The sequence below is a fragment of the Nothoprocta perdicaria genome, unplaced genomic scaffold, assembly GCF_003342845.1.
Source record: "Nothoprocta perdicaria isolate Ctin4 unplaced genomic scaffold, notPer1 scaffold_5, whole genome shotgun sequence".
NCBI classification, from domain to species: domain Eukaryota; kingdom Metazoa; phylum Chordata; class Aves; order Tinamiformes; family Tinamidae; genus Nothoprocta; species Nothoprocta perdicaria.
The window spans coordinates 3,753,751-3,776,536 of record NW_020455754.1 but is presented as its reverse complement, the minus strand read 5'-3'; the positions used below and the strand labels follow the sequence as shown (position 1 = coordinate 3,776,536).

The window sequence follows — 22,786 nt, the reverse complement described above, 5'->3', positions numbered from 1 at the left end:
CCTTCCCTCCCAAACGGTGGCAGGCAGCSCCATCCATCACGGCCCTTTGCGGCATCGGATCCTTATGGATGCTTCCCTATGGAGTAACGTGGTTGCATGTGGTCCCCCAGCCCAGCGACCCAAACAACTAGCACTGCAAAGCTGGGCTGCCCTAGAAACACTCCTAAATCCTGTCCTTAGCCAGGGACTGTTTGGGAGAAGTACCAGGAACACGAGCTGAGGATGTAGGCTCAGAGGGTGCCCACATTTACACAAAGGGAAGAAAGAAAATCATTTTTAAAAGCTCTCCCAGCCTCCAGTCGCCTGCAGTAGCCCTGCTGCCAGGGGAATTCTCCCAGAGGGGAAACTCAGCAAGCCAGGCATGTGGGGGGAAGGAGAAGATTTAACTTGCTCAAATAAACTGGAACAAGGAATAGAAGGGAGGCTGCTCCTCATGCCAGGTGTACGAAAACTGGCATGACACTCAACTTTTGCTGGGAATGGAAACAAATCTGCCCATCTTCTGTTACTTGGTGGCAAAGCAGGTGGCAAAGTCATCCTTCCAGTGGCCAAGGAGCACAGGGCACCCATCAGCCCTGCTCTCCCTTCTCAGAAGATCTGCTGAAGACAGACACTGCTGAAGGAAAAAGCTACTTTGCACAAGGAAAAGAACGATTTGCATCTTTTAAAGAGAACAGCATTTCCTGAAGCTAGGAGCTTTCAAGCTGTGAATCCACAGGCCCCTGAGAGGGAAGAAGGAGAGATGTATGAGGACACCTTTTTAAAAGTGATAGCAGATACTAAATTTGCTCTGCAGGCCTGTGGCTTCACTGCAWAAACAAACAAAAGCAAACAAACAAAAAAATAGGAATTCATAAAATAAAAGATTGAAAGCATCTTTATAATGGGATGCTCAGCTACTGAAAAGAAAACAGCCCCTTAAAGAAAGCTGTCTCTCCCACAACTAGGTGTACCTACAGTGTACAAGACAGGCAGCTTTGCAGGCTCTGGGAAGCCTCTAGACAACTAGTCCTTCTCCCTTGCTCCCTGCTTGTCCGGCCCAGAAAATTATTTAATAACCCTCCAGCTTCACTGCAGAATTAACCTGGGCTCCTGCATGCTGGAGAGTTGAAATTCAGCTGGCAAAGAGAGTTTGTGGCTGAATGCTTTGACTCAGCAATGGCTTTGTGCCCGGGAGTGCAAACCTCCCCAGCCCTCCTGCAGCAGCTAAAAGCTGCTTTGAAATTGAAAAGGGTTTGGGGCGGCGAGCGGGAGAAACAGCACACGTAGCAACTTCCCACCTCAACAGCYGAGCATCCTGCTGCTGCTCTGACCCGCTGAGATGCAGGAATTCGACCATTTCTCTCTACTGTTCTCTGCACTCTACTATTCTCACAGGGATCCCACCCAACACTGGGGAGAAACATCTCACACGTCCACAGATTTCAGGAGGATTTCCCTCTTCATAACCATTTTTCTCCTCTCTCCAGGTGCTCTGAGGAACCAGCTCTTCCCAAATTTAATCAATCCCTTGGGAATGCAATCTCACTCCTGTACAACACAGGGCAGCCCTCTGAGGTGACATGAGGTGACATTTAGTTATCTCAGCCCCAAACTYCTCAGATAGGAAACCACATCACAAAAGCCAACAGCCAGTAGAAACACCATAACCTCAGTCCACTCTCCCTTCTCAAGTGGTCCCTCCAGGAGGAAGATGCTGGAAAGCTGGACAGCATGTGGAGGAGATGGAGCAAGGCCCCAGCCGCATCCCTGGGTGGCTGGAAACTCCTGTCTCAGCTCTGCTGCTGGCTTTGATCTGCTGCCCAACTGGAGGCAGCAGGAGAAGAGGGATGCACAAAGGCTGCTTTTCACTCTCTCCCTCTCCCTTCAGTCCCTTTCAATCTCCCTTTGCGTGTGCCAGGAGGAGGGCAGGGGGTTGCAGAACAGGCCAGAGATTGAAGCAAGCTCTGAATATGCAGCTTAGAGGGCTGGAAAGCAGCTGTGACTTGTTTTTGTTGGTGCTCTCAACACTGGCGGATGGGCACCAAAGAAAACTGGGCTATGGGAGAGAACAAGGACAGGCTGGAAGCGGCGAGCGGAGCACAGGGGTGGCTGTGTGGGCTGTGCAGCCTCCTCCTTCCATTCTCCAGCGCTGCCAAATCCAAGAGCTGAATTCACCCTTTGCAGTTAAAGCCAGAGCTGCACAGAGGGCAGTTAACTGGCTCTGGTTTTGGGTCCCTGGGTGACGCCAGTTGGGTGGATTCTCCATCCACAYCACCAGGAAAAGAAAACAGGCAGGACATACAGCACAGCCCCTCAGCATGAGCTGCCCCAGGAGCTGCCAGGACCAGGACAAACTGGAGCTGTGGCTCTCATCCCAGCGAGGGACATGGACAAGGGGGAGCAGGAAGCCTGTCAGTCGAGGGAACAACTGCTTGGCTTGGCAATGGGCATGCTGCTGACCGGTCCTTTTTCCCTTCCTTCATTGCCACCCAGCATAAAAAACTGCCTTTTTTTTTTTTTTTTTTTTCCCCTCTGCTTTCTGCTCATAGCCTGGCTCCTTTTCAAATTCCCGGAGAAAAGTATTTATCAGCTTTATGAATGATGACATCCGGCCAAGCCCCAGACATGCCATCGCGTCTGACCAAGCCCGGCCGTCCATCACAGCCCTCCCATCGCTAGTGCTAAGCTGGCAGCATGACAGCACTCAGGGCTAGGAAGCGGCTGCCACCAATCTCTCCAGAGGAGAGAGTCAAGGACTTTTATTAATTAGCATTTTGAATTGTAGCTAATAAATACCCCTGAGCATTCAGGCCGGGATATGGAACACAACAGAGACGTCCTTGAGACGCTGGTGTTTTGCTGCCGGAGGCAAATGGACAGGAGTCCCCCGCTAATTCCTGCCCACCCGCCTCTGCTGCCGSGAGAGGGGCGGCAGCCGGGGGGAGCTCGACCCTCTCTGAGCTTCACTGATGTCCCCCTGCAGCACGAGCAGCACCAGCTTCGAACACAGGCGAGCRTGGCGGCTGCACCGTTCCTGGGGCTGACACGTGGGGTGCCCCAAGGGTGCCTGGGGGGCTCCACACCTAAATTTCCTCCTCGTTCTGGCTACAGCCTTCATCCTGCCTGGTTTCAGGCCAGCACCTGGCTTGGTCTACAGGATCAAAGTACCCATAAAAATGGGTGTGAGACTCAGGCGAGGGGTACCGAGGGGCTGCTAACCCTGCAGTACATCCCCACCCAACGTCCTTGCACGCTCATCCTTCTCCTGGCGTCTCTTTCCCGCTCCTGAGCTGCTGCCTTAGCTGGTGGACGTGGGCAGGGTGGCAGGTTAAGTGGCAGGCACTGGCTGGGGCAGGACAGACGAGGACGCCGGCCGACAGCTCGTGATTAGTTAATGGGCTCCGGGGCCCTCAGAGCAATTGCATCAAGTGGCTGCTATCCGTGGAAGGAATGACAACAGGCCAAGCGAGCAGAAACAGGAGCCAAAAGTGCAACATGGGGAGAGGGGTGGAGGGGAATTAAGTGGGTGAATAAAAAAAATCTAAAGCCCAGGGAAACTGTATCATCCACACAAGCAAAGCACTTAGCTGGAGGCCTTAAGGACTCGGCATTCATTCTCAGAGGAGAAAAACAAAATCCTGTTATCTACTTCCACACCCTTCCAATACAGAATGATGTCAAATCAATTTACTGCCTTTCCCTGCACAATTAATCAAGCCTCTTCCATTGCTCAGCCTTCGGTAGAGCTGCACATCGTGTCACATGCAGCATAAGAAGAGAGCAGCACAGCGGCAGACAGGGGCGCTGGGCAGATTTATGCTGCTGGTGATTAAGAAGAGATGGGTGGCTCCCGTCCAAAGCAGCTCATAGTCACAAGACTTATAACCACACAGGGTTGCGTAAGGCACGCGAGATTCCTTGCAAAGGTTCCTTGTTTTGAATGGAAAGCAAGAGTCAGGAATATGTTATGGATGGCTCCCAGAACTGGCTAAGGGAAGGAGCCCTTCAAAAGAGGCAGGGGCTGTTAGGAACTGAAAGTCAATTCCAGCTTGGCAGTTCCCATKTGAAACAAGGCTTTTCAGACTGACCATGTTTTTAGTAGCACTAAGTTTCACTGTGGTTGACTCAGGGGAGAAACCAACCTTTCATGGGGTCCTGGAGAAGCGCTTCCACTTCTGCCCCGGAGAAGGCTAAGCCTGGAGTCAACTGAGCAAGACGTGTCCAGGTGAAACTGCACAGTCCCCTTTCCCTCTCCAAGGATATCACGGAAGCATCCGCATCCCAGATCTGTGAGTTGTGAAGGGATCTGACTATGGATGCCAGACTCGCTCACAGAGGCCGGGGAGCCCAAAGCGGTTTGCGCTTCTTTGCCGCCCCGGCAGTAGTTCAGAGGAGCCACTGCACAACCAACTTACTCTTTGGGGGGAGTCAAGTCGTCAGGTCTCGTCTCAAAGAACTGAAGAACCTCCTCACACTGAGAGATGTAGGGAGGCAGCTGGATCAGAGCCTGTGGATGAAACAGAGACACCGGTGACACGAAGCACAGCTCTCAAGGAACCAAAATCACAAGGGACAAAGTCACAATGTTGAAAGACTTGGCACATCCCCGCTCCCCAGCAAACAGGGAGCACAGAGCCAGGCAGGACACAGCCACGACAAACATGCACCAGCATGGAGCAAGCCACACACAGCTGGACACCAGCTACCAACTCAGGGACTAAGCAGAGGCTGCCCAGGTGYACCTAGGGCTGCTCCAGCCTGCTGGACAGACCCCTCCTTGCAGCATAGGAGACAGGGGCTGCCCATCCTGACCACCACTTCCCCGACCACAGCAGGGCTCCACTTCCCACCACTCCCAGCCACACTGTGTGCCCAGAGCTGTTTTTCTTTCCTCTGGAAAGCGTAAGCAGTTCATACACAGCACATTCCCACTCCCATCCGTTCTGACTGCCACACCGCAGCAATTGTCTGTTGGGCAATGACGACTCCAGAGGAGGCAGAGACAGAAGGAAGGACACGCAAGAGAGTGGGGACCGGCTGGCCAGGGCAAAGGCTGGAAGGAAGCTGTGCTGATGGCAGGAGCCCTAAGTTGCCTCTGCACCTCCCCTTTCCCTTCAAGGCAGCCTTTTGCAGAAAGACAGGCCTTGAGGGTGGGACTTGCAGGGTCAGAGTGAGAGGGATTACAGAGCGGTGCCTGGGGACGCTGGGAGGCAAGGCCTCAAACACCARTATTTGCTTTGGGCCAGGGCCATTGCAGATGCCTTCCCACTCAGGCTGCAGGTGAGCAGGGCAGCCTGTGCCGGGAAGGTGCCTGGCACCAGACAGCAGTGCACAGGGTGCTGCTGATTTCGGCTCTTTGGAGAGTGTGAAAACCAYGGTAGAGGTGACTGCAAAAAGTTAAGATTTTGGAGCAGGAACCAGTGCTGCAGCTCTGCTTCCCAAGCYGAAGCAGATATTCGACCAATTTCCTAAATAATTCCCTCTCCTCTCCACTTGCTGTCACCACAGTCTTGTGACACAATTGTGGCCAAATCTCTGCTCGCTTCTGTACCAGAGACAAAGCCACACATGCAAAGCCCTGGGGTTACCACACATATCAGATGGGCCTCACGCTGACCTAATTGTGGGCCCCAGAAGCCCTTCCAGCCATTCACTGCACAGTCATGCACTGCCAACACGCAGACAGTCACACCACTAATCAGGGGCCCACAGTAATCAAGATCATGTGAGAAACAGGAGAAAAAATAGCTCCTTGCTCCCTGGCTTTTGGGGGGCACCAACAGCTATCTAGCAGCCCAGGTTTTCATGGGTGTCATTTCTATATGGACATCCATGGCCATACGTATTTTTGGCAAAGATTTTTCTGGAGGTCTGCCCAAGCTTCTTGGGGCAGAGCATCACACCAGCACGACTCTTTCATCTACAGTCAAATCAAGTCAATTTGAGACTTATCGAGACTACTTTCTGCAGTTATTCCCAGATAATGTACAAAAACCCTATGATTCTATGATTCAAGACTTCTTCAAAATGCTGTATTGGAGGAAAGCAGTTCCCTCATCCAGGGGAAAATGCAGGACACAGAGAACAAACAGGAGCMACAGGGAAAAACTTCAGACTTCCACTGCCCGCCCTGACTGCCTAGTCAGTCCTAAAGTACAATGAGTCCTTGAAAACTGAGCTCAGAATGGGTTAATCTTACCAGCTTTGAATGTTTTACTGCTTTTCTGGGCTCTTACTTTAAATTGCCCAGATTGTCAGTATGGAGGAAGCCAAAAAAGAGTCTTTCTCCAAGGCCTACAACAGCACTGCCTGATGAAAACAACAGTTCCTACCATCACTTTCCCACTTTCAGAAGAAAAAGCAAAATCTTTCCAACACAGTATTTTGCAGGAAATTGTTTACAACATTTTCATTTACCTCTCAGTTCTAAGCAGGGCCCCTGCAGTGCAGGCTAGTACAGGTTTTGCATTTCTTTTGCCTGAGGGAGGATTCCCACAGCACGTGCACTGTGCATCTCCGGCAATAAATACACCAGGGAGAGGTGGCAGGGGCTCTGCACTGAGACCTGCGGCACCACATGCCCACAAGGACAAGTTTCCCTGCTCCCTCTTTGCTTATTCCAGGTCTCCAAGGCTGTTCGGTCCCACATCCACCTTCCAGCTCTAGAGCTAAGTAGCAGAAGTGGGAAGGCCTGGCATGGGAAGGCATTTTATTACTTGGCAACGCATTAACGGGAGGAGGAGAGAGCTGCTCTTTCCGTGAGTCATATACCAGCAGCCATTATGTTCCAGTTGTTAAGTCAAATGGATTCATTATACTCACGCCATTAATGGCATCATTCTGAAGCAGACAGATAGAGCTTCTTATCGCTTGCTTTATCCACTCTAAAACTCAATTTATGGCTGTGCATGTCTGCACGTCGCTGGCACGTCTGAGTGACTCAGAAAACAGGGGGCTGACCACGCTGGTCTGGAGCCAAGCGGTACCCCGAGCTCCCTTCAAGCTCCTTGCTGCTGGGACCAGTGCTTCCAAGCACACCCTGCCCCACTTTGCCAAGCCAAGCCCGAGGCCACAGGCACTGCTGCGGTATCTGAGCACCTCGCACACCTAAGGACCGTGACTAGCACTTCACCATTTCTACGTCTTCTTCCTGGGGTGGAGCTGGGCCATCCTGCACGCCGCACGTGCAGGGCTCTGGGCTCGCAGCGCTCATCACATGGTATGAAGGGAGAATGAGCGGGAGGCCGTCTCATCACCAAAGTACAAAGACAAGGTTTTATGGTGAGGGACAGCCCATGCTCCCCATTTTCCCAGCACTGGCACGCAGCTGAGTTCTGTCAGCAGCACAGGACGTGCCCTCACCAAAGTGGTGATGTCTGACCGAAGCTAGGGATGTCCCCTTACCTTGCAGTATTCATCAATTGGTATCAACCGCTTGACCGCAACATCTCGGATGTGACTTCGGCGGAAGAGGATCTTCCCTGAAACAGGAAAATSAAAGAATGGTTAGGGTTGGAAGGCACCTCTAGAGATCATCTAGTTCAACCCCTCTGCTCAAGCAGGGACACCTGCAGTGCATGGCACAGGGTGGCATCCAGGTGGGTCTTGAAGATCTCCAAAGAAGAAGTGACAGAAGAGCTGGTGAGCAAGATGCTTCTGTTCACACATATCTCTTTTGAACCTCTTTGGCAAGWTCTGTTCCCTACAACTCTGATCTAGCCAAGAGCACCTAACCTATCAGAACCACATTCCCTCCCATGGATTAAAAACCTTACTAAAGCATATTTAAAATGGCAAGCACATTTAGGGGAAAGGATATAGAGGAGAGAATTATCAGCAAGCTATATTACCATCTTTCCTCATCAGGGAAGTTTCCCTCCATGAGATGGACATGGGTGAGTAGCTCCCATCAAAGTAAGTGCCTGGSACCTCACAGATTGCTGGATGCAAACCCGGAGACTGCAAGGAGTGGAGTCATGGATGTACAGGCCAAATGGAAGCACCAAAAGGCAAAGGGACTCTGTGGACCTTATCCTTRTTGCAGACCTCAGCTTCTGAGGTTTTCAAACCTAGTGTGGACAGAAGCCAAGCCAGAGGGCATCTCTGTGCGCTGCTCCAATGCTGAATCAGCCATTGAAGCCGCAGCCTTAGGATTGCAGCTCTGAGTCAGACCTATAGGATTTTCCTTCCTGTCTGGGGTTTATTTTTATTCCCCATTAATGGAATCCTCTTGCCACTCCATTTCCTCCCCTCTCACTTGTGGTACCGGCCTCTTGCCTTTGAAGTCTAATGAGTCCTAAATGCTTCAAGCTGCTTTCACAGAGAAGAGCCTCTCTGGCATTTAATGAGACAAAAGCTATTAACAGACAGTGAAAAACATACATATATAGATCGAGTGATCAAAAGGGCTGGTAYGTGTTAGAATTTCAGACAGGCATTTTTCCAAAGAAGAGGAACATAAACTAGCACTGCCGTGCGATACAATAACCTAAAAGATGGTGTAGGGAGAGGGAATAAAGTTCCCTCAAGTTCCTCCTGACATTTTCTATACACTCAGGAAGGTGACAGGGAAGCAGCCGTCCCTGCTTGGATTTCTAACCAGCATATATGCACTGATACCTCCGTGTCTGTCCATGTAACCCCTTCCCAAGTGAGAAGGCAATAGTGGGCAACCCAGAATCAAATTCTTCTCGTAACCAAATTTCAATATATCTTTGTGTAAAGAGTATCAGAAAAAAAAAAGCCCCCTGGAGAGCCACACAGCCCTTTGCTGAACCAGAATGAGCTTCAGCCACCATGAGGTTTTGCAGGGGTCAAAGCATTGTAGAAACCAGAGGCCCAGCGACTCCAAGATAACCTGGGAGTACGTATGGAAATATCCACATTTATCTCAATTTTCCAAAGAACAGGGAACACTCTGCTGCTTTCTAAATTGTCCAAGAACATGCATGACTTCTACAGCCTGCAAAGACTATTTTTTAAGCAGAGATGAACTAAAACAACCCACTTAAGCATGTAAGGAACAAGAATCAGAACTTTATGGAGGAGCCAAATCTGCCATCAGCCTCAGTTAATGAAGAATGCCTTGAAAACCGGACTGTTAAAGGGAGCACACAGCACTCATGGTCAGAACGAGCTCTACGCTTGCCCTCCAGTGAAATTCAAAGGGTCAAACTGCCTCATACCAGAGGGGTTGCTGCTCATTTATGTCACGCTGACGGCGAGGGGCTGGGGTGGGAAACGCTGTGCCCTGAAAGGCCCTGCAGCCCGCCAGAGCCACGGCTGGCAGCCCTCACAGCGCAGAGAAACAAAAATGCCCTTCTGTGCAAGCTGCCCTCTTGCTCGTGAGGATCAATAGCCTGGGAACAGGACTCGTCTGGAAAGACTTTGCAGGAAAGGGAGCAACCACCAGCTCAGGGCTCCTCTCCTTGCCTCTAGCAACTGTTTTCCAGCCGGCAAGCAAAGGATGGAGCGAGTTTCCCTCTCACAAGGAACTGTGCTGTACTTTCTGCACGGTTTTCTATCTGAACAAAGAGGTTTTTTTTAAAGAAAGATGAATGGATCACAATATTTCTTGTCCAATTGTAAGGAATAGCTGTATTGTTTTTAAGTGTGCCAAGATGAACTCACTGATGGGTGGGTATATTATAAATTTCTAAAATATCACGCTCCGGGTGTGGAAATRCTTAAACATTTAATGAGCAGATGCTAGTGAATAATAATAATAATAAAGGAGGATAGTTATGCAGAATAAATGCATCACAACAAATGAAATGATCTTAAATTAGCCCACGCACTGAACATACAAACCGAGAAGAAATCCAGTTCCCCTCTTGTTACTCTAGGGCTAATACTTGTCAACAAGAATGTTTGTTTTGTAACAAAAAGCTGTTTTTTCACAAAACACCTAATTAACAAAACTGCAGACCCTCCCAGTACTTCSAAATATGGCTATAAAACCTTGACTTGAAGAGCAATCAAGCAGGAAACAACTTATTTTTTTCTTGAAAGGGAAGGGTGGACAACTTGCTGGGTCGATGGGATGCAAAGGCAAAAACCTTGGGTTTTGACACCCTCCWGTAGCCACATCTGCAAAACAGGAGTAACTGCTGCCACTGGAGCTTGTCACATGGCTTAGGAATACCAATGCAGGAGAAACGCCTGCTGTCGTTCATCCTTCTTCGCTTTAGCTCCAGGGCACACCGTGAAGGCAATGGTGCCAATCACCCACATCTGTTTCTAAGCATCTTCTGCTTTCTACACTTTTTTGGCTTCTTTTGGGAGCCTGTAACAGCTCTTAGCCTGGTACTCAGTAGGCAGAACAGGAAGAAGCAGCATCAGCACCAAAAGATGCCAGGAGAAAAGGGGGAAAGTCCTGGGGTTTGGTTACTTCCAGCAAAGCCTCCCAGGCCCACAGTAACTCTGCAGCACGAGAGATGTGGAGGTGCAGCAAAGGGAGCGCACACGTAGCAGCCTTCACGTTATCTAGCGAGATAAGGGCAACGGCAACCGTGATGCGGCCATTCAGATCCTTGGCTGCAACACGCCTGCAAACTCGGCCAAAATTACTCCAGTAACAACCACCACCTCGACCTTCTGTGTAAGAACATCCTTGGATGAGGCTCGCTTTGGTTAGTGTTTAATCCTAACATGCTCATAGCCATGCTCTTAGCCTCAGCATAAACCCCAGCATGAGAAATGCAAAGAGGAAAATTAGAAGGGAGATAATTTGACAAGTTTCTCTCATTGGTGGTTTTCTTTTATGAGGTGGTAAGGACTTACTGCTGCAGAATCCACTTCACTACCTTCCCAAAGCTCAAGCACCCAGAAGGCTGAAAGGAAATGATTATATTTTCATATTTACCTATATATAAGGTCATGCATTTGTATCATATCTGTATGTATTTGAGTTTCCTGCCTGTTCGCACAAGAAAATGCAGTAAAACACACTGTTCTTCATCTACACAAAGCTTGAGAAGTAGACTGAACGTTTATCACCTGGGAATGTGCCAAGTAAGTTGATTTTGGAAAAAGAGGATGGAGGGAAGGCATCATTCAGACTCACTGCCTCAGGGCAAAGTATTCCAGACTGCAGGATATACTGCCTGCTATCTGGATCTTAAAAACTAGAAAAAAAACTACAGGAAAGAAGTGAGGAGGACAGTGGGCCTGCAGACACCCTGCATGCACATTCCACCTTGGAAGATGTCCTTTCTTCGGTTGTACATGTTATGCAATACTTTACTCTGGCAAATACATTTATGGAGTGCTGCATTACATTCATATAACGATAGCTGCACTAAAGCACTGCACCTGCGTTCATTCACATCTGCTACTGCCCCTAGGAGCAGCAGTGAGGTGTTCTGCAAGCCTCTGATCCGGATTGGGCAGCGCTGTTATTCTCCACCAGCAGCACTTCGACCGGAGAAGCCTGACCAGCCCGGCTCACCCTTTACAGTTCAAAGGCATAAAAGCAAAAAGGAGAGAGGAAATCAATGCAACTCTTTAAAGAAAAAAAAAGAAATCAAAGCAAATGAAGCGTCTCTCCACTGATCTTCAGTGCAACACTGGGAGGACATTCCTTGTGATATCTCCCCTTATATCACATTTCATATGCTTATTGATTGGTTACAGCTGCTGGGCAGAACTAAGCAARGCAGATTGGTTTATTATTGCAGGGCTGCTTTGGAGTAACTGGGATTAGTTTTATTTAGAAAACCAGTAAACCACCAGAAATATTTACCCAAAGAGGGCAACAGAGTCTAAATCAATTTTCATCACCCAAAAATAATAAAAATATCCAGCTCTTTATGTAGCGCTTTCCAAAAATTCTCCAAGTCTTTCAGACACCACTCAGGAGCATGGGGGCAAGTGGGGGATCTCGAATCCTGGAACAGCAGAGCAGCAGGAGCGACGTCTCCTGCTTCTCTCCGCTGACCCCAGTGTTTGTTTGTTCATTTTATCTCTGGGTTGACCCTGGTTTGTTCTTTAAGCTAACCAGCTGGATGAAGGCTTCTCTGGCAGGCACAGCCGTGCGGAACCCCCCGAGGTGTCTCTGATGGACCAAGCCCTCGTGGGACAACGCGGGTCCCTCAGTGACAGCAGCAGGATCAGCACAGCTGGCTCCCAAAGCGGGGAAAATCTAAGCAAAAAAATCCCAGCCTGCCACAAAGCCAACATCTGGGCACATCTGTAGGAGCTCTGGGAGGGGAGCAAGCAGCCCGGGTCTGCAGCTCAGCAGACAGACAGCAAATGTGGCAGCGACCTGGAAACCCAGCTAGGGGCCCTCAGCTAATTGATGCTCTTTCCCTCGCCCTGTCTGCCCCCTTCCTCCCTCCTCTTGGGACCCATCCGAGAGGATCTCGCCAGCTCCGACGCCTGCTTTGTTTCTGCGGCTCCATTTCCTTTCTCTAGCAGCAGTCGGCTCTGAATTGATGGGAGGGAGCCGTCATTGTGCTTTGTCCTACTGGGAGGGGAGCCTGGAAAAAACTGTGCAGCTCCTCAGTGCTGGTGTGAGGCACCATCCCTTTGGTGGACAGAGCTCACGACTTTCTGCGACACGGTGCTCTCTGCTTACAAAGCTCTAGCTACGYCCCACCACTTCAGCTCCATTCCTGCTTTCTTCTCCTCTTCATCCAGGGTATCCCATCCCTCCAACACTGTAGCAAGAGTGGAGCAAGGGATGCACTCTGGAGCAAGGGATGCCTGCAGCTGCCCTGTGCACATAGCACCCTGGTTACCTCCTGCAGGTCTGCACAGCAAGACAGCGTTTCCAGGCCCAGTCAATTTTATTTGGAACTGATGATACCCACCGTGAGGCTCCGCCAGCTCCTGAGAGGAGCCCATATATTGTTCTTAATACAACTACAGTTAGTCTTAGGGTAGGAAACAAACCTCACGAGGAGTTTCATTGTCCTCTCAACCCCTCTCCTTCCCTCTGCGTTCCTCAATGGATCAAGGAGAAATAGGTATCCCAGTGCAGGAACCTCTCTTGTCCTCAGACCTTGCAATCTCTTCCCTCTCCATKTGCACATCAGCATGTTGCCTGGTGGCCAGCTGGCCCAGAGGCAGGTCATGACGCCTGGCACCCGCATCTGTCCACCCTCAAAAACTCTTCCAATGCCAGAAAGCTGCTGATCAACCTGCAGTGGAAGCAACCCCCTTTTGCTGCTGATCAAAGCTGCTTTATCTGACAACTGAGCACGACGGATGCTGCTCCGGCCATCTCAGCTATTCATCAAGGCCTGCAAAGTGTCACGAGAGGAGGGGGAAAGGGCTGATAAGGAATTAGGTCTCCAGCAGCATGAGATAGAGCAGGCAGCCCAAAAGAGGAGTTAATCTCTCCAAAAAGACAGGTAGAGAAATGGGACTCGCTCCCGCTGGAATTCTCCAGGCAGAGTTACAGTTGCACTGGGGAGCAAGGAGCAGAAGGAAGGGACGCAGAGGCACCAGCAAAATGCTTGAGGAGCCTTTTGAGCCAAAGACTGTTACTGGATCTTAATCAAGCTAGAGGGGCAAAGAACCCAAAACACATCGCCCTGCTATGGCAGCCACTAAAGCAGCCAGATATTTCAAGAGTGGAAAAATGTCTCTGCCTCTTGCTTTACCCTGAAGGACTCTCCCCCACTCTCCCCCACTCTCCCCCTCCCCACGGCCTTGGAAAGAATTCACTTCTCTGCACCTTTCAAATCACATCCAGATTTTCCCTGGCATGGGATCCAAAGTCACTTCAAAAAAAGGCAGCCCCAAGTGTGCACATAATTAGTCCCAGCCCAAGAAGCATCCAGCTATATGGGCTAGTCCTAGGACGGGGAAGCAGGCGTGGGAGTTCTGCACTTCACATCTCCGGCAAAGCTCTGAGCTGKGTGGATACCCCAGCAACAAATAAGATGGAGGACCAACAAAATGCCTGGGTAGCTGGCCTGGGCAGGTCATAAGCATGAAGTTGCATATGCCTGAAGTAACGYGAAAGTCTATAGAGTCAGCACCAAGTACTCGTGTAGTTTGAGATCAGATGGAGGGAGCACAAGTTGTCTTAATTGTGCCCAATATTGAGAGAACTATAGGCAAAGCAGGAGATGGGAAWCTCTCAGGTGTCAGATGAGCTGTCCAGAGGAATAAACTTAAAAGAGCTGAAGCCTCCGTGGAAGAAGAAGAATGGGAAGACCCCAAGATGCAACTGTTTGCCTTTAATACAGGAAGAGTTTTGGTCTGGGTTAAAATTGTGAAGTTCTTCAGGGCACCACTGGGGTAGTTTGCTGAAGCCAGACAGGTGCTTTTTCTTTCCCACCTAGCTCAGAGGCAAACTTCAATGTCTTGGTTTCCCATCACAGAATGACTGAGGTTGGAAGGGACCTCCAGAGATCATCTAGTCCAATCCACCTGCAGAGACCAAGGGTCAAGAGGAAGGTGGAGGAGGAAAGGCAGCCTAGTAAATCCATGCTAACCCTGGCCATCCTATCACTCCCAGCAATCTACAATAATCTTCTTGTGCTCGAAAGTGGAACTGCATGGAAAAGATGACCTTAAACCTTCTCCAAAGCCCTATCTCAGCTCACCAAAAGAGGAGTGCACTGAGAAATGCAAGAGTTCAGTGGAACAAAACATTCCCAAGGCCTTTCCTTTGGGTGTCTGCAGTGGTTTTCTACGGAGAGAAATTTTAGTTAGCTCATTTAAAGACAGCTCGAGGGTTAGAAGCAGAGCAACTGTTTCAGCGCAGTGCTCTCCCTGGGGTAATATTGTCTGCACCTTAGCAGCAATAGCTGAAGCCCTACAGAAAAGGCAGCTACTGGTTATGGGCTCCGAGCTGGCCTGGGATTTTCCATGCAGCAGGGCTGGGGCAGAGCTGCCGTCTTGCCAAAGCAGAGAGCAGTAATTGCTCCATCCACAGGCAACCATAAATGATGGAGCCAGAGCTCCGTACAGCAGGAAAAGGGCGACTTGTCCTTCACTGGGAGCTATCAGCATCCACAGCAGTTCTGTGGGATTAGGGAGAAGTCCCAAACCATGTGGACAGCACTGCTGTCCACTCCGAGCAGGTCAGCACACTGGGAAGGGGGTAGAAAGCAGGCATCCTTCTGCTTTCTAAAGGGATCCCTCCAAATCTTTTTCTCCCTCTCTCTGCTTGGGAGTTTGCTATTGYCTGTAAGCTCGAGCTTCCTAAAAAGCACTTTTCCAGCCAACATTAGCTCAGCTTCAGGCAAGCCCTCCTTGTGGAGGTTCACATTTCGAGAAGCAGACTGGCCAGAACGAGCGCCTGGCCACTTGGGCTGTACAAAGTTTGGAAGGTTCCACTCTCCTTATAAAAACTGTTTCCTGAAAGATCTGGCAGAGTCCTTAGACGACTGGCCCAACTGAGCTCATTTGTTTTCTTAGTTCATTCTTTCCTGGGGTCTCCATAGCATCATCTCCCCAGCCAACAAATGTGTAACCCTTAGCAGGCCAGCTCCTCCACGCAAGGGCTGAGCTGCTGGGACTGTCCTGCACAGAGCTCATCACGGGCTCCYGAGGCCGGCCCCGGGTCTGCAGCGGATACCACGGTGAGCTGGAGGCATTTCCGAGGCCATCCTCACCACCCCGTGAAGCCGGGCAGGATGTGTCAGTGGCTCAAAGCCAGCAGAAGTAGCCAAGAGTTGACTTCCAAATTCCCCTATATGGCAGCAGAGGATTTGCAGGGACAGCRCTGAAGTGCCCTGTCGTCCTGCCAGTCTGAACCTGACACATCCAAGCTGTGCGACAGGAGGAGTTTGGTGCTGACATCGTGGAAAGGAGAYCCCCTGGCTCCAAACTGCCCTTCTGAGAACTCAGCTTCATACCTCAGAAGAGATGAGCGAGCTGAAGRGCTTCCACCTACAAGGGTAGTTTTTGGTATAATCAGAGACCTACTGCAAAAGYCCCAAAACTTCCAGAAATTTCCAACAAGTTCAATCTATGAAGCAAACAACATTAGCACACAAACTAACCCAAAGTGAACGGCATTCCTTGGGGCTGGATGCTCTAACTACAGCGTAATCACGGGGCTTTCTTCCCATTCCAGGAAACCAGCCTGAGAGACAATCCCAGATGGCATCTCCTCAGGTCGCGGTGGTGACCCTGAGCTTGAGGCTTAGGGGTTTGCTAAGAATGCAGCAGCAGCAGGACGCACAGGGCAGCAGGAGACATTTTTTAGTACTTTGGTGGCCACATTGTCTAATGTTACCATAGAACTGGCTTCCCAGAAAGCAGCATATTTTCAGTAAGCCCACTGGAGCCAAATCTTCACTGGTAATGAAATTCAGATGCTAAAAATGTTGCTAACAGGGGGGACTGGGAACAAACTACGGAACTCAGAAGCCTAACTTCATCACCGAGTTAGCAAGTCTAAGTATATCCCATGCACAACTAGCAGAGGAAGACCTTGGCCTGTTTGCACTGAGCTCTTTCTGAAGGCCTAGGAGACAGACACAGACAGTTTTGGGGTCAGTTTTAAGTAAAAAAGTTCACTGCCATCCTGAACCGGGAAGGCCATGAACTGATCCAGGAAGGAGCTACACTGTTTTCCACATCCTCTAGCACGGCCAGTAACTACTAAGAAGGCCTTCTCCTACTCCCAAGTGAAGTTGTCTTTCAGGGATAGACACAACTTGCAAGCCACCCGACCACCACGCTCACAAGAAAGCCACTGTCTCCTCACTCATCTCCTCATCGGGAAGCAGATGTGGCCAAACCACCACAGCAGTGCTCAGCTATTGCAAGCCATTCCAGGAATATGTCAAGAAAAAAACTCTGGTAGAAGCATATTTTTGCAGTTTTCTAAGTCAATGTGTGACCTCTGAGAACTGTATTATTTAAGCCTATTGCAGAAAGGAGACTACGGCAGAAGCGCAAAAGTCTCCACATAAACTAAGGTAACTAGCCCGTACAGAGCCTGGCCATCTCACCATCCCCAAACTGCCTTATAACACAAAACTCTGCCTTTTTTCTTCTCCCAGCTCCTTCAACCTCTTTTTCCCCCCGCAATGGAAATCCTAGTGACATGATACTTAGCAAAGGGGAACTATCTCAAAAGAAAGAAGAAATAAATATTAAGGAGCGAGCTGCAAGAACCAGTGTTCATGACAGGCTTCCTGAGCCAAATCACAGCCTTCCAAAAACAGCAGCATTTTGGTGGGAATTCTTCACAAGTGCAGCACAGCCAAACTGTAATTCCAATTTTTCCAAGTTACGCCCTTTGCCAATTTGGCTTCAACTTTTCCTCTCCACTCCTTGCTGGCAGGTAAAACAAGTAAAGCAATGGCTTTTCCTCTACACTAATGTCAAACGTGCTTTGGTTTTCCTGATGTTCCCATCCAAGGATAAGACCTCTATGGAGAATCCAGACAATATCGCTCTTGCTTATGAAAGAGGGTAAATTATTCTCTTCATGCCAGTCAGAGAAAACTGAAGCCCTACAAAACAGCTTTACATTTCTGAAAAAAAAAGCCACAAGGCACAACATAGCCCACAGGGTTACATTAAATGGACTTGACAGTCACTGGAAGTGATTACGGAACCGTGACATTTCTAAATGGATCCATTAGCTACTTGGGGCTGGGGATAAAGACAACTTTGTGGTCAACTCCATTAGTTATGGGTGTATGAAAGAGTATCAGGGTCTCCTCTGCCTGGGTATTTTTGCCATATTTTTTCCTGCTCTCCCTTAACAGTAGCATGAAAAGGCAGCCACAAGCAATCCCCAATCCTCAAAAAAATTGGAACGGATCTTTACGTTGTTTACTAGGGATGCAGAAATGCTCAGCTGCACATTGGGCTGTGGCAGGGCACGCATCACACCACACATRTCCTGCCTTGGAGAAGCCAGTCCCAAACGTCACAGGAAGAAGCCATCACTGTCAATTAGCTCCACTTATCATTTGGAATTCAATTTGTTATTTCCTTCTCTCTGCACTCCTTGGAGTTGCACGTGGCAGGAAAACCAGCTGGCAAACAGTTCCCAGGGAGCCTCGTCACCATCCACAGTGCTAGAATAGCCAAGCACTGGACCCCTTTCTATCAAATATATATGTTTTAATGGGCACAGTGCAGACCAAATAACTTGCTGCTACTATGATAGTTTAAGGAGGTAAGATCTAAAGCACGTGGGTGGGCATATACTGGGGAAAAGAAATTGCTTTGCCAAAACAGCATCATCTTTGCTGGAGCTTGTTGCACCTACCTGGCAGAAAGGGGATGATCCTTTGCTTGGGGTCCTTCTGACCTCCTTCCATTGGAAACTTGTCCAGCATTTGCATCTAAAAAAGGAAATGCGAGAGGTGGTTAAAGGCAGAGATGAACTCGAGCAGCACAAGGCCCCTCTCCTCGGGAGGAGGAAGGCAGAGCAGCGCAGTCCTCAGAGCTTGCCTGTAACACTGCTGGTCGGGTCGCCGTGACCCGCGGCACTGTGAGAGCAGCRGAGCCCATTGCAGGACACTGCACACCCAAAGCACTCACAGAAACATGGGCTCTTGCCAGTGTTTTCCCCACTTCCCTCTGTTTTCAAGGTTCAAGCCATTTTTCAGCACTGAAGGTGCTTTCTACTATCATTTTGTGCATCACGGGCAGCTAATGTAACCTGCACTGCTGTAACTATTAGGTTTCATCCCAATTTGCTTCAAGCACTAGGACTGGGAAACTTCTCCAAAACACATAGTTTCGGCTTATTAGCTCAAACATAGCACAACACTGACACAGTTCCTGGACTGCAGCTCACTTGGACTCCAAGCACACACTCGTGTTTGCTTGCAAAACATCAGAAAGATAAGCCTCGAGTTTGGGGAAGGCTTTGGGCTACGCAGGGTTGGAGAGGCTATTTTGTAGGATCTCCTGCGTGAAATGGAACAGTTCCCTGGTTGGTGTGACTGCAGGGGACTGCGCTCAGCAAGTCTGGTCTTTTCGGTGCTCCTTTATCTCTTAGGACTCTTCTCCTAAGCACAGGACCTCAGGCAAGGAATTTTATCTATCGACACAGCTGGAGCCACGACGACGTCTCCCTCAGCAGGGCTTGCTGCTAATCAACTCCCACTCTCATTAGGGGTCTGCACTGCCGCTTCAGGGCACGCGCACAACTCTCTAGGCCTCCAGCATCCACAGGGCTTAACACCTAAGCCCTGGCAGGATCCACGTCTTCAGCATTTCCTTTGCTCCATCTTGCCAGGAAACACCAGCTGCATCGGGCTCTGCACTTAACATGAAGCTGAAGAGGAGGAGGAAGAGCACGGTTGTGCATTCAGCAGCTTTTTATAAGGGGCCTGCTTTTCACTTGCTTTTATAGGGGTTATTCACGGGCTTTTTATAGGGGGGCTGCTGCTAGCTGAAGGCTGTGGATTCGTCTGCTGCTCGGCACAGTCTTACTTTGAGTGCTGTGATAACAACGTTTCATCCATACAACCTTCTGTGCCCCTGCTCTGTCACCTGCAATATGTGCCTTTTATTTTCTCTGCTCTCAAAAGGCACTTGAAGTTTGCAGGAGAGGGAGCAAGGAGAAGGGAGGCATTTTACCTAGTATATTTGAAGAAAAAACACAAACTTTCCCCAACATGTGCAAATACAATGAGGGGAAGAAAAAAAAACCTCTCCAAAACATCTTAAAAGCAGGATGAGACTAAGCACAAACAGACCATGTTTACGGCTTGTTTCAATACAAATTTTGAAGCGTTTGCAACAAAGAGAATGAATCCAGACTCAGCAATAACTGGAGACTGCTSTGACGTTAGGGAAGCCACAAACAGAGCGTGGCCGGGACGGGGACGGTTTCCCTGAGGCCGCGGCGGCCAGGACCGTTTCAGCGGCGCTGCTGGGCACGAGCGCCCTCCCGTCCGCCCCCCGGGCCACCGAGAGCGAGGGTTACACGGGATGCACAGGGCGCTGCCTCGCTGTGTCCCTGGTGRAGAAGGGGCACAAATGACTCTCAGCCCACTCTGCCTGTTTGGAAGGCCTAGGTAGAGCTTGTGATTGAGGAAGGACAAGGAAAACAAGTCACAAATACCACACACGCGATGGCTGTTCAGCCACGCAACACTTGAGTCACGGGGAGCTTTCCCCTCCCCTAATTTCTGAATGTGAGCTGCGTATTTCTCACTCCTGGGAGTACTAAGAGACTCCAAGGCACACGCAGTGCAAGATGCGTTTTCGCCCCTACACACATGCCTGCACACAACGTTCTTGCAAAACCAGTAACATCCTTCGCAGAGCTCCCAACCATATGATCCCAGCAAGCCCAGCCAGAACTTCAGCCTGGGAAGTTCCCCATTTCCTGCTCTTTTTAAAGACTGAAAGTGCATCCTCAGAGCAGGACACGAGCGTGTCGGTGCTCCGCAGCCTGGCTCATCCCTCTGCTGGGAGCACCAGCCCAGCCCAAGGTGACCCCAGCAATACTGSGAAGGAGGAGAAAGGTGGGGAGAGGAGGAAGCTGGAAGGGCAGAGCACATGGGCGCCCAGCCAGCCCGGCTGCCACATCACACAGCACGAGAGACGGTGGCCAAGGCCAGTGCCTTCATTTACTAGACTCAAGCTTGTGGTTGAAGCAAAGCTAAAATCTCCCTCCAAAGCAAACAAAGCCAGAGCCGGCTCTAAGCACGGCACGCAGAGCCCACGTCTGCAGAAATCCAGCTGCTTGGTCACGGGCTGACAGTCCCAGCATCACAGCCCTACACGACTGAAAGCTGCAGCAGGGACAGCMTCTAATAGCAAGGGGAAAAAGGGAAATTTGGTGTTGAGAGGAACCCAGGCACCAGGTTTGCTAAGTTTTGGTGCTTATTGCACCCTTTCCAGCAGAGTTTGAAGGCCAGGGTTCAGCAACCACAGAGTCTTGCCAGGACCCAGAGAGCCCTGGCCAGCGCACAGCAATGGGAAAGTGCAGAGCCACTCCGCGAGCCCTGATGATGATGGTGAGGAGGGATGCCCGGGYACGCATCAGAAGATGAGCTACAGAGTCCAGAGCGTGCCGAGGCCTGGCAGCAGGTTCCCTCGCAGGGTGCCCTGCTGCAAGGCCTCGGCAAGGAAGCACGCGCTGCAGCCAGCCGGGAATTCTGGAACCGAGGAGGTCGGCACAGGGAGACTCCCGCAAATCATGTCAGCAGCACGAGGTTCCAGCCAAGCATGATCACATCACGTTCTCCAAAGGGAAAACTGCCCAGACATCCCAGCTCCTGGGGAGAAGGGGGGACAGGCGGACGGGAGGCAGAGACAGGGAGCCCTTCAAGGCAGAGCTGTTCCTGCGAAGCAGGGACGCAGCAAGGGGGCCCAGGGCCAGCCTCGCTCTGGGCAACACAGGCAGCCAGGTCAGTCAGAAAAACAAAGGAAACGGAAGAAACAATAATCCTATTGTTTTCCTCTCCAGAATTATTTAAAAATATCTCTGAGAGAATCTCTCTTTTTTTTTCTCCCCTACAAGTTAAAGTAGATGCAGTTTCAAGCACTTTGGCTCCAAGGGCAGCATCAGGCGACTCACTGCATGCTCGTCAATGCTGGAGCCCTGTTGCAGAGCGCCCAGGGCCTGAGTACCTGTTCCCTGGAGAAACAGCAGCCTCCAAACCAGGCTCCGACCAACAGCAAGTCAGGGCAGGGCAAAGAGCCAAGTCTCTCCTGTTATTTCTTACTATCTTATATTTTACGTTTGCAATTAGCCATATTTCTTATTAACCCAGAAATGTCTGCATGGTGCCTTGTTTCTGGAATCAGTGCRGAGGCTCCTCTCCGACCTGCTTGTTCCCGCTCCTCCCGTGGCTGTGCTGGGTGATAACACTGTTCGAACCACCCAGGGACACAGCCCTGCAGGAGCAGCTGCACATCAACAGCTAACGCTTTGGCAGACACTGCCTTCATTCACAGGAAGCTAGAAGATAACGCCGTACGTGAATTAACCCTCAGTGCTGTGGGCTACAGTGATGCTAGGGAGAGGGGAGGATGCACCAATGTGGTGCAATTCTCCCCAGGAGGCAGAGGCTTCCCGAAGGGYTTGCCCAGGGAAGAGCTGCTAGCTGTGCAGACAGCGCCGTGCCACAGGGACACAGGCTCTGCTGGAGGAGCAGGGCCCCAGGTCCAACAAGCCGCGACTCGGCCCCCACAGTGCTCAAGTCACGAAACTCAGAGAAAATGCTAAAAAGACAACAAAAAAACTGCCACGCTTTGTTTCTTTTCATCTGCTWTCTGAAGGAAAAACTTCAACTTTGCATTTCAGTGGCAAGAGTTGTGCTTTGAATTCTAATTTACATCTGGTCTGGTGGGAGGGCAGTTTCAGGTGAGATGGAGGACACAGCTCCGCATTCCCCTGTACCGACAAAGCTGGAGGGACGTGCGATCACCCCAGCCCGTCCCCAGCAGCCGGTGGGCACCGCGGGATTTGCTCTTGTCAAGCTGCTCTGGCGGGCTCCGAGGCTCTGGTTTTCCATTAACGAGCATGAGGGCACATATTGGGCACGTACCAGAACAGCCGAAGAGAAAGCAGGTCTTTGTCAACTCGTGGCGGGGACAGTGCACGTCATAAAAAAGCAGAGGCCCCCGGCACGCAAGGCCAGAGCGATGAAACAGGCGGGTGAAGGAACAAACTCTTCCACTCTTGCACAACACCCGCGCACGCGGCCGCAGCCACGGGGGGGGGAGACGTGGCCGTTCATCAGTGGAATTATCTCCAGCCGTGCAAAGGGGCTCCGAGCAGAGCTGCGCTGCTCTGCCCTGGCCGGGCGAGTGATGGCCTCATCCACGCCTGCACCACACACTGCAGCGATCCACACCACAGCACTCAGCTCTTGACAGCAAAGGAAAAAAACATAAAAAAAAAAAAAAAAAA

At 50.4% G+C, this 22,786-nt stretch overlaps 1 protein-coding gene across 1 annotated transcript in view; it reads right to left on the bottom strand.

Annotated features, from left to right (window-relative positions):
* Positions 1-22,786, bottom strand: part of SH3PXD2B (SH3 and PX domains 2B) — a 62,644-nt gene that overhangs the window by 19,551 nt on the left and 20,307 nt on the right. Inside the window, exons 4-6 of the mRNA XM_026047504.1 lie at positions 18,176-18,251; positions 7,387-7,463; positions 4,398-4,489 (exon numbers count right to left, since the gene is read on the bottom strand). Coding sequence (XP_025903289.1) covers positions 4,398-4,489; positions 7,387-7,463; positions 18,176-18,251 — 245 coding nt within the window. The remainder of the gene's footprint in view (positions 1-4,397; positions 4,490-7,386; positions 7,464-18,175; positions 18,252-22,786) is intronic.